General features: G+C 42.0%; 1 protein-coding gene across 7 annotated transcripts in view; it reads left to right on the plus strand.

Annotated features, from left to right (window-relative positions):
- L3MBTL3 (L3MBTL histone methyl-lysine binding protein 3) overlaps nt 1–11966 on the plus strand; it is a 128711-nt gene that overhangs the window by 37758 nt on the left and 78987 nt on the right. For all 7 annotated transcript variants that reach the window (XM_049654334.1, XM_049654336.1, XM_049654338.1 and 4 more), the window contains 4 exons: nt 908–999; nt 3124–3228; nt 8769–8904; nt 10847–10938. In XM_049654334.1, coding sequence (XP_049510291.1) covers nt 908–999; nt 3124–3228; nt 8769–8904; nt 10847–10938 — 425 coding nt within the window. The remainder of the gene's footprint in view (nt 1–907; nt 1000–3123; nt 3229–8768; nt 8905–10846; nt 10939–11966) is intronic.

Raw genomic sequence — 11966 nt, forward strand, 5'->3', positions numbered from 1 at the left:
ACCCATCAAGCTATTATGCTCTTCCCTGATTTCTATTATCTGTTAAATTAACCCAGAGTAAAAGTGATACTGGCTGGTTGCATATCTTTACCACTTCTGTATTCTTTTGCTGCTCAAAATCTGGCCCTTGCTAAATTGATATCCACCCCCCCCCCCCCCGCCCCCAGATTAGCAGCCATTCCCTAAGTACTCAGTGCACTGCCCTCTTCCCAGTCCTCAGCTTCTTGATCTCAGGAAATTTTTTTTTTCCAAATATTTATTTATTTTTGAGTGAGCACTTGCAAGCAGGGTAAGGGCAGAGAGAGAGAGAATCAGGGGATCCAAAGCAGGCTCTGTGCTGATAGCAGCGAGCCTGATGTGGGACTCAAACTCAGAAACTGTAAGATCATGATCTGAGCCGAAGTAGGACACCTAACCAACTGAGCTACCCAGGTGCCCCAGGAAACATTTTTTTTTAAGTTTATTTATTTTGCAAGAGAGAGAGAGAGAGAGAGAGTGCATGTGCTCAAGTTGGGGAGGGGCAGAGAGAAGGAGAAAGAGAGAATCCCAATGCAGGGCTCAAACTCACGAACCGCGAGATCATGACCTGAGCTGAAGTCAGACACTTAACCGACTGAGTCACCCAGTCGCCCCTCAGGAGGCATTTTTTGATCATCTCGTTTCATGATACTGTTCTATCTCGGTTTCCTGCCGTGTCTCCTTCTTTTATTGTAAGTTCTTCTGCACCTACCGTTGTAACTGGTTGTACACCACAGTTTACTTCTTAGCTCTCGCTTCTTTGGGAGGCCTGGGAAGAGGCTGAGAAATACCGGGCGTGGTAGTAGTCGGGGAAGTGAGACTTCACAGGATACCCCTTTGACTTCCTAGATTTGGAAACCCTATCATCTTCGTCTCACTTGCTTTTCAGGCTTGCCTCCTAAGGGAAAGAAAGCCTGGTGCTGGGCGTCCTACCTGGAAGAGGAAAAAGCTGTGGCAGTGCCAGCAAAGCTGTTCAAGGAGGTATGGGCGCTTCTAGAAAGCATTGTCTATAAGAGAGAAGACTCTGGAATTCTGATCTGGAATTAGCATTGATGTTTCCAGTATGTGTTTGGGAAATGTGACTTGGGATCATTTCTCAAGCATACTGTTTTCATGAGTGTATTGACACGGAGGAGTAACTCCAAGGGCAACTGACGTGCATGTGTACTCACAGTCCTCCAACACACACGGATGGGCCCACATGCAGACGCACATGCTCTTTCGTCTCGACATTTACTGGGATTTCACTCACGACTTTTAAGGGGGATTCCTCTACTATTGCTGCAAAGCTAGTAGATAAAGAAAAACCAGCATGAAATTTCGTGTCAACATTGTGGCTTTGGGAGAAACAAAAACGAGTGACTGAGGTTTATATAATTTCTCAAGAAAACCCTGAAAGCAAGTTACCGTGTTACATTAACTGTAGTAAAAACATTTTGTCATAAGTGATTTAAAATCAGTTAGAATTATAGACACCAAGTGAAGTTCTGAGTAGGGGCTGCTGCCCCTGGGCTGAAGCAGGGGGGTCAGCAAACTTGTTCTGTGAAAGAGCGAGAAGGTATGTGTTTTAGGTTTTGTGGGGCATCAGGTCTCAGTTGCAGTGACTCAGTTATGTTGTTGTAATGAAAGCAGCTATAGACGATATATAAATGAAGGGCTACGGCTGTAGTCTACTAAAACTTTACTTACAAAAACAGGTTGAGGTTTGGAGTTGACCGAGAGAGGATAGTTTGCTGAACCCTGATTTAAATTATTTAATTATATTTAATCATGGTACATGATAAATCTGTTGATACCTTGGAATATATGCATTAACATAGGGAGTTTTTGTTTTGTTTTTAAATTTTTTAGTGTTTTATGTGTTTTTAAGAGAGAGCGAGCGAGCATGGGGGAAGGAGAGGCAGAGAGAAAGGGAGACAGAATCAGAAGCAGGCTCCAGGCTCTGAGCTGTCAGCACAGAGCCCGAAGCGGGGCTTGAACCCACAAACCACAAGATCATGACCTGAGCCAAAGGTGGACGCTTAACCAACTAAGCCACCTGGGTGCCCGGACATAGGGAGTTTTAAAAAAGTGAACGGAGAGTCGATGTTATAATGATTACATCTACATTGAGAATATTATTTAAACATAACTGTAATTACATATGAACTTGTTCTATATAATTATTTTCTGTAACTTTGATTCTTTGTAGACTAGACCTTTTTACATGTAAAAAAAAAAAAAAAGCTTAAATGCAGCTAATTACTCGAATCAGTAACACAGTCATGTAATCGACACTATAAAAGTACCAGAAGAATATGCAGTATGTCCCTCAGAGCCCTGCCCTCCAGGTCCCAGGTCTGCCTCTCCTGAAGTGATTATCATTGCTCGCTCTTATATTCCCTTCTCACAAAATTCTGTATCCAGATCAGCACAGACAGACACAGATCCTGTCCTCCCTGTCGTCAGCCAAGGGGTAGCATACGTCACACATACCGTGTGTGTTTTTTTAGACTTTGTTTTTTTTTTTAACTTAGTTTGGAAATCTCAGTTCGTTATGCCCTTCTTCATTCTTCTATAATAGTGCATCGTGTGGCATCTTAGGTCTGTTCCATAACAAGTTAAGCTACTCCCTATTGGTTGGCTTATGTGTGTGTGTTAGTATAGGACACATATCATACACACACACAACACACACTTATGTTTTAGTGAATAGCCTTGTACACCTGTCATTTTGCACACATGTGGATATCGCTGTGCACTAATTTCCTAGAATTAGAATTCCTGAGACAAACAGAACATCCTCTGTTTTATAGATATTGCGAAATTGCTACGGGTTGGGCCACTTTAATCCCTGCTCGTGATGTACGTATGTGCCTGTTTCTCTAGAGCTTTGCCACCACTGTGTAATCAAACATTGTGATCTTTATGAATCCGATTAGGTAAAATATATTTGAGTGTAATTTTACTTTGTATGACTCTTACGAGTGAGGTTGAAAATCCCCTTTCTTTTGGATTTTTAAGAGTTGTTTATGTATTTGGTTAGTCTTTAAGAACGTTAATAATTCACACTTTAATTAGGCCTTCAGGATAACATACTAAAACTGCTGTCATTTTGCATTTTAGTATCAATCCTTTCCATATAACAAAAATGGGTTTAAAGTTGGCATGAAATTAGAAGGTGTGGACCCCGAACATCAGTCCGTGTACTGTGTCCTCACTGTGGCTGAGGTAAGTTTGCTTTGTCTTTATTTTTGCAATAAAATGGTGGTTACGGGATTTTAATAATGGGGAAAAGTGCCATCTGTTAAGTACTGCTCTACACCAGGCATGATGCTTATTGCTTTGTACGTGACCTCATTGAATCTTTGTAAGATTCATTTATAAGCTTTGCAGGTCCTGTTTTTTCATCCCTGTTTTATTGATAAAGGAACTGAGGTTCAGAGAGGCTAAGTGACATATACAAGGTCACACAGCCTCAAAGTGGTAGAACCAGGATTTGACCCCACGCTATCTGACTCCATAGCTTTGGTCATACTGTGGTTCCTTAATATAAAAAAACAGACCGATAGGTACTTATAAACTTTTAATTTTTTAATTTTTTGGTTTTTTTGTTTCAAGTTTTATTTAAGTTCCAGTTAATTAACATATAGTGTACTGTTAGTTTCAGGAGTAGAATTTAGTGATTCATCACTTAACACATAACACCCAGTTCTCATCCCAACCAGTGCCCTCCTTAATGCCCATCACCCATTTATCCCATCCCTCCACCCTCCTCTCCTCCAACAACCCTCAGTTTGTTCTCTACAGTTTGCCCCTCCCTCTTTTTTCCCCCCTCTGTGTTCATCTGTTTTGTTTCTTAAATTCCACATATGAGTGAAATCATATGGTATTTGTCTTTCTCTGACTGACTTCCTTCGCTTAGCGTAATACTCTAGCTCATATACTTTTTTTAGTATTTTGAGGTATCTCTGTGAAATTTTTCAGGAAAAATTGTCCAAGTCTATTTATATATAGCTTAGTCTAGTATATTCCTGAGAGCACTTCTTAGAATTTGTTTTTTTCTTCCTGTGCTAGTGTCCGACTTCCTTCCTCCCTTGAGCCAGGGGTATGTATCACTTGAAAATGCCCCCCAAAAGAGTAAGGTGGTCTTGTGTGTTAGTTTCAGTTATCATAGTATTCCTATAGTAGCTTAGGGAATTTGTAAGAAGCGTGGCTCCTGTGGAACACAGTGACATCTCCTACATGGATCATGACAGTTACAGTAAATAATGATACATAGTTACGCACAGAGTACCTAGGACAATACTGTGCTTAGTACTTTCGCTAGTTCCCCACAAACAGTTGAGACGGCATTGTTCAGTAAATGTAGAAGCAGATTCAGTAAGTGTGGACTGCTTTTGAGAAGTTTAGGTGTAAAAAAGAAGGGGATCTTTTTAAGGGGTGTGTGTGTGTGTGTGTGTTTCAACTCTTGATTTTGAAGGAGATCTATTTTAGTTCGTCCAGTTTTTTATTATAACAGTAATGTTTGCTCATCATGAAAACTTCAACTAGTGTAAGAATGTATATAAATATATAAATATATGTATTTATTATAAAAAGTAAAAGTTCTCTATCACACCACCTTCTTTTCCTTATTCCATATCCCAGAGATAATGACTCTTATGTGTTTCCTGCGTTCCCTCCAAATGTTTTCTCTGCTTGTAAAAATATGTACATTTTTCTCTTTTTTACATATAAATTGCACAATAATTCTGAAGCTTGCTTTTATGACGGTGTATCATATATTTTACGTGCATATTGTTTTCCACCATCGAGTAGTATTGCATTTTACTTATTTTCTGTTATTCATTTAATTTCTCTCAGACGGATGAACAATTGAGTGGTCTTTACTTTCTCATTGTTCTCATTATTACAAACAGTGCCTTGTGAGCATGATTGAAATGAAAATTTTTGATGCACACAGCTACTTGTTGTTCCAAAAAGTTTTGCAGTTGTTACAAAAAAAGTTTAACAGTTGTATGAGAATTTGTTTGCCTAAGCCTGAGAGATACTCTCTATTTACTTTTCTTTGTCTTCCTCCCCCCCCCCCCCCCCCTTTTTTTTTTGCAATGGGAAGAGATTGGAGAGTGAATTCTGGAAAAAAAGCAACTAGGGAGCAGAAGATTGGAAGGTTCAGAGAGGGCAGATCATTGATAAAGAGGGGATATGGGAAGATGAAATCCAGAGTTCATGAGGAGGCCCACCCATTAGCCGGGAGCAGGACTCTCCTGTTGGGTTCTAACAGGGTGGGGGGTGGGGAGTATGTGCACGTGCATGGGCAGGTCTGCTAGTTTGGGGACAGATGTGTGAGGGAGCTTCTTTGTCACAGAAGGTCACATGAAGGTGTAGCTGAAGGAGGGTGAAAGGGCTGTTGTGAAGGATGGGAGTAGAACTGGACGGGGCCATCTAGAAGGATTGCTACACAGCAGGGATGGAACAGGGAGTGTCTGCTGTACAGGTGCATGTGATTCTCGTTTGTGGTAGTTGTAAGCCATGAATCGCAGATCCTGACCGTTGCTTCTAGGATTAGGTTCCCGGGAGCTTCTGGTCACATTTCCATCAGCTGAACAATATGTAACCTTGTTCATGTATATTTCTGTTTAGTGACATCTTCTTTAATATCTGTTGTTGGTTTATTAACATGGGACTCAGCCAACAGCACCATAACTCAACGCCTGATGAAGCTGCCCTAACACACATCTTCTCCTTAAGGCGCGTCATCGCTTTCTTGCACTTAGGAGCACCAGCCAGCGCTTCGGCACTGTGCTCGGGGGCCGTTCCAAATAGCAGAATTACCCACAGGAAGCACAAATGTGAAAAACGTAGCAGTAAGTAGATTGTGCACAGGGTGTTCGACGTACAGAATGAGATGTAAAACAAGAAGGCAGAGAGAGCATTGCCTTCTTCGACCTGAGCCGGGAACTCGCATGATAGGCGGCTCACAGTTTTCGCCGCTCTGTGCGTGCATCTGTTCCCAGACACTGTGGGTACAGATGTTATCACGTAGGTGGAATCGCAGCTAGGAAGTCATGAATAATAAGGGTTAAGTGTATGTCTTCTCCCCCTCCCGGCCCCCCAGCAACATTCCCTAGACCAGGTATAGGTGCAGACTAGGTGGGTGCTTGGGATAATGGAATTTTGTCAGGCATGTATTTTGGGAAGGAGGGAAAGACCTCGGGGCAACAATTTAAAGATGTTGGCAAGAAAATGTTTCCCGTGATTGTTAGGGACGGAAGGCGGTGGCAGGGGGATGCTAGGGGAAAAGTAGAAGAATCAGCGTGAGATGCTGGACTTCTCATTGAGGTTGAGGAGGAAGTGTATGGGGAGCAGCTGGGTTAGCCAACTGAACAGGAGGATGTCTTCACAGGGCTGGACGCTTCAATAGTTGAGGGGCAGTGTAGTTCCTCCTGGGACAAGATTCATGAGAGTGTTTGAAGTGGAGAGGAAATGCGGAGAGCAGAGGAGCCAAGGTAGAGGATGAGTCATCCGTGTGTATGGCAGAACCACTCAGGATGGAGACGAAGAGAGTAAGCCAGAGCTTCGTGTCTGATGAGTGAGAAGGGATGTTGGGGAGGACAGCATGTGGGCTGATAAGGACGAGGTGGTGCAGCCACATTTCAAGGTACTCAGAGGAGCAGGGACCCCGGAGTGTGGTGTGGCCTGAGGCAGTAACCCCGCCTGGGTCTCAGAGGGAAGGAGGGGGAGAAGGAGCAGTCTCCACCTGAGGGAAGCCTTGACAGGGATGTGTGACATACGCTTTTGAACAAGGAGGCTGAGGATGTAGGAGGTTGTGTACCAAACCAGAGGGTTCCAGAGAGCGCAAGACACAGTGGAGAGATTGTGGGGCCAGGAGGGCGAGGTTGACTCCGGAGGTGAAGCTCAGAGCAGTCGAACCCCGAGGGACTAGAGGGTTAAGTCACTCAGGAGGCTTGTTTCTTGGGCATTGACCGGAGTAGGTTGGCGTAGCTCTGGGGCTGAAGACAGGAGCGGCCGCTGAGCTCCTTCTGGACACGGGGTGGACGTGGGGCGGGGGCCGCCACTTAACTGTTTACGAGAGATTGTACCTGCCTGGAACCCCACCTTGGCTGTGCAGAGGGACTCTAGTCTCCCTGGGGAGGAGTCCGCTCACTCGTAAATCTTATATATGTAACGTATCAAGACATTCCAATTGAAAAAATACTAACATATGAGATAAACTATAAAAAGCCCATCATTTCCTTTTGACCTCTCCCTTTTCACTCCCACTCCTCAGAATAAATCATTGTTAATATTTTGGCATATATTCCCAGACGTTTTACTACTGTGAATTTACATTTATAGGCGTATGTGTAAGTACATACATAAATGTGCATGTATAAATACATATACTTACACGTATGTGTATGTGCACACGTAATGGCACGTGTGCACATACACATAAAAATCTACATAGATTCACACATAAGTAATTTTTCTCATAAACTGACTCATCCTGTGCAGTTTGTTTTACCGCTTGAGTTTTTGTAAAGTTTACTATTTTGAGAGAGAGAGAATGCGTGTGCATATGTGTGCCCATGTGCACATGCAAGCGGGAGAGGAGGAGAGAGAGCAGCAGAGAATCCCAAGCAGGATCCACCTGACAGCGCAGAGCCTGACTTGGGGCTTGAACTCACAAACCTGTGAGATCGTGACCTGAGTTAAAATCGAGAGTCCGGTGCTTAACTGACTGAACCACACCTGTGCCTCGCCACTTGAATTTTAACAGTATGTTTCAGAGAACTTGCCATGGCAGGAAATAGACAGCTGCCTTATTATCTGGGGGTTGTTAATTGCCCTGGTTCTATGCTCTAGTCTCAAGCTTCTTCTTCCGGCTTCTACAGGGCCAGGTGCTCCTGGCGTGTTGAGACGTCTGGTGCGTTGTGTGGTTCCACTTGAACACATCTGCTGTGCTAGTAGGAAGTAGATTGAGAGGCTGGACTTCTCATAAGAGCCCAAGGCAGAGTGTGACCCAGCTGAAGCCTCAAAAACCCATGTGACCTTTTTAAGTCAGAACTTCCTCAAGAGGGACCCTTTAGGCAGATGTATGGCCTCAGCATTCAGCCCACATTCCGTGAAGTGGGTTCTTACTGGCATTCCAGGGAACCTGTGAATTAAGGAGGGCTTTTCTTTCTTTCTCCCAACCCAGCTACTGGTGGAGAGGAGAATCTGTTGATATCCCTCCGTGTACCACCTTGGTCTGGCTGCATATCCCTGTCTGCAGAGCTTTATACAGGATAGGAGCCAGCATTCACACGGTTTATGGCAGGGCGCCCACCCCGGGACTCTGCTGGAGCTGCGCACCCGTGTTGGGCTGGCTCCATCCCGGCCGGCTCTCCTTGGTGACTTATGCTGGTACAATATCAAGAATGGAGGGAGGACGTGTACATGTGGGAAAATCATTCTTCTCCCAGGATCTGTGTGCTCCTGACACAACTGGGAATGAGGCCAAAGCAATGCGGCTCAGCTCTTCCCAATGCGTTGCCTTTGCCTTTAGAGGTTGGCAGTTTGTTCACTGGATTTTGTGGCTGTTAGTGAGCGTACTTTGATTAACATAGGCCGTGTCGTACTTGATGTCCATGTTGGTTTCTTTTTGCACTTAGATTAATAAATTTTATTTTATTTTGTAAATAAATTTTGTATGCAGATATTCTGGGTATTTGGCCGGGGGTGTTGTTTGCCTTTTAGTCAGTCTTCGTGCTTCCCTATTTCAGGTGTGTGGATATCGGATAAAACTGCACTTTGATGGATATTCTGATTGCTATGACTTCTGGGTAAACGCGGATGCTCTCGATATTCACCCGGTTGGGTGGTGTGAGAAAACTGGCCACAAACTCCATCCTCCAAAAGGTGGTGTCACTTTTTTGTTTCATACTTTAAATTCTGCAAAAACTTTTTTTAATTTATTAGTTAATTTATTTTTTATATTAAATATAATTTATTGTCAAAAAACCTTTTTTCTTACATGGTGACTTGGAATTTTTAGGAATTCAGACTTCATTAAGATGCACACAGGCCCAAATTCAAGTTCATTGTTCATGGAAAAAAAAAAAACCCAAAAACGTGTATTAAAGTGACAGAAATGTAAAAAGTAGAACCCTACGTAACAGAGTAAACTGTGTCCGTGTACTTATTTGTATACAAAATAACATTTGACTGATACTTAATTTTGAGTATAAATTTTAGTTATGGATTTTTTTCATGTGGTCCCCCACCTACCGGCTCCAACCGGGGCTACACACAGTTGATCCTCGAATAACCCAGAGGTTAAGGGTGCCAACCCCCCAGCACAGTTGAAAATCCACATGTAACTTTGACTTGCTAAAAACTTAATTACTAACAGCCTACTGTTGCCCAGGAGCTTTACTGGTATAACAGAGTCAATTAACATGTGTTTTGTAAATTACATATATTACACACTGTATTCTTACAATAAAGTAAGCTAGAGAAAAGGAAATGTTATGAAGAAAATCATAAGGATGAGTAAGTGGGCCTGTACTGTGCAAACCTGTGTTGTTCAGGGTCAAAGATACATATCCTTGAAAAAACAGATTTGAAAACTTTGTCCCAACGTGTTTACACGACTGAGCTTATCTACTGATATTTCATTATATAGAAAATCTTGAGAAATTATGAATTGAACTTATGGATCTTAATATTTAGGCACTTAGGAAGGAGAATGTAGTGCTAAAAGTTGATTTAGGTGGGGATTGAACTCATAGCAATTACATTTTTATTGCTGAGTTCTTTGTAATACAGTCTGCCAGTGGTTTTGCCTGTTTCGTGTTTACATAAAGATCCAAGAATAACAGATCCCATCTTTTTCAGTCCATCCCTAATGTATTTAATAGTATCTTATTTCCTTCCTTTTCAAGGGTTACATTTGGTATTGTTTACTTGATGTCAAAGATCCAAGGTATCCTTGATATTTTTGGCCTGTCTCGGGGCTGTTACTTTTTAATGGACTAGCTGTCCTTTGGTTTTAAGTGAAAAATAATGTCAGACTAGCATTTTCAGATGGCTGAGGAAAAAATGAGAAAAAATGAGGGTGAAAAAGAAAATCTGTAAGCTTTTGTATAAATTGACCTCTTGTATATGGCGAATTATTAGCTATTCTTTTCATGCTGCCTTCTGAACTGTAACGGAAGGAGAAGAGAGCACATGAGCAGATAAAATAAAATGCTCAATTTCCTTTTTAAAGGAAATGTTGGCTTTAACAGCATTAAATGTGAAATTGTGAGCATTAAGGCAAGCACATTTCCATTATTGTAATTTGCCAGCATGCTTACTTCATAAATCTTGAATTGTCATTCTTGTGCTGATAGGCTAAAAAGATTTTATCTCTTTTATTACTGTTTTCTCCAGCTTTCCACTTGTTCTGACAAGTTAGTCTCCCAAAATAGAATAGGTGAGGGAAAAATAAATTTCCCCAGATTTTGACTCCTCCAGTCCACTAGTCTACTGCTGAGTAGTTCTGCCTAAATACTGATAGAAACAGCCTGGCAATGAGAAGTGTACCTGGGTATGATACATATTTGCTTCCTTTTACCTTTTCTTTGTGTCTATTATCATTCATTCAGAACGGAAAATATAATACAATTTGTTGGGAATAAACACAGCCTGTGTAAGGAAAAAAAATCCATAGTTCTGAATTATGAGTTAAGTTTTGTCTGTTTAAAAAATCGATTATTTGATTTCAGCATGTTGGAGTTGTAGGTAAAAGTGGGGATGGAAACTTAAGTGTGAAATATTTTGATATTTTACTCAATCTGTATATATGTGCTTATCCAAGGTTACAAAGAAGAAGAATTTAATTGGCAGACCTATCTAAAGACATGCAAAGCCCAAGCTGCTCCCAAGTCATTATTTGAAAATCAGAATATAGTAAGTACATTCGAGATACTTTTCCTTTTAAAGGAGGTGACTTTTGAGTGTTTCATAGGATAAAGTATAAATGATAACAAGAGACTAAATATATTTTATTGCTTTGGTAAATAGAGCACTCTTCATTAAACTTTAAAATTAGCTTAAAATCCTTCTGAATCAATGTTTTTTATAGGCATATCATGGTTGTTGTGTTTTATGGTACCCCATGTTGAAATGGGATTCATGTGGTAGATGAATGTAGCCCAGTTCGGATTTGCTGCTGGGGAAGAGGATTTACCTTCACCCCGGCTTGTAGCTTTATTTTGCCTATATCAGAAGCAAAGTCTGAATGTGTATGTATTTCCTACCTTTTTTGACCTGTATTCCCACTTTCCATTGCATGTTCCCTGTTGCACCTCTGAAGAGGCCCATCATGTTCCACTCTTCTTCCTTGTCCACGGTTTGGTCTAATTGGAATTAACAGAGAGCAAGCAGGTGCAAAGCCAAAATGTCCTCTTTTATAGCGGATAAAGGCTCGGTTGGAGTACCCGCATGGCCTCAGTCTGCTGACGAATGAGCTTCTTGATTCTGAGACCTAGAATTAACGAGATGTACTGGCCCTTCCGCCCCATCACCCAGGCCCGGGAGCACTAGAGCAGGGCAGGCCTGCACTCTTGCAGGTCTAGAGTATGCCCCTAGAGGAGCACAGTGCAAGCTCCATGCCCTCTAGGCCAGCTTACCCTTAAGAGTACGATGAGTTCCTCCTTTCAGATTCACCAGTCAGGTAACAGTCAGTGAGACTGCAGAAAGAGACGATCATGTTTCAATAGTGGGATTCTCTCCAAAAGGAGATGAATATCAGGGGTGGGCAAGACCATCTCACCCACTCCAAACACCTTCCATTTGGGAAAGGATTTTAACCAGTTGTTTTGAGCATCTGTCTAATGGCTGAAAGATTCTCTGATCAAATTAGACATAAGCGAGGTTGAATTAGAGAACTGAAGGTGTGTGTGTGTGTGTGTGTGTGTGTGTGTGTGTGTGTGTGT

Source organism: Panthera uncia (genome assembly GCF_023721935.1).
Source record: "Panthera uncia isolate 11264 chromosome B2 unlocalized genomic scaffold, Puncia_PCG_1.0 HiC_scaffold_24, whole genome shotgun sequence".
Classification (NCBI taxonomy): Eukaryota; Metazoa; Chordata; class Mammalia; order Carnivora; family Felidae; genus Panthera; species Panthera uncia.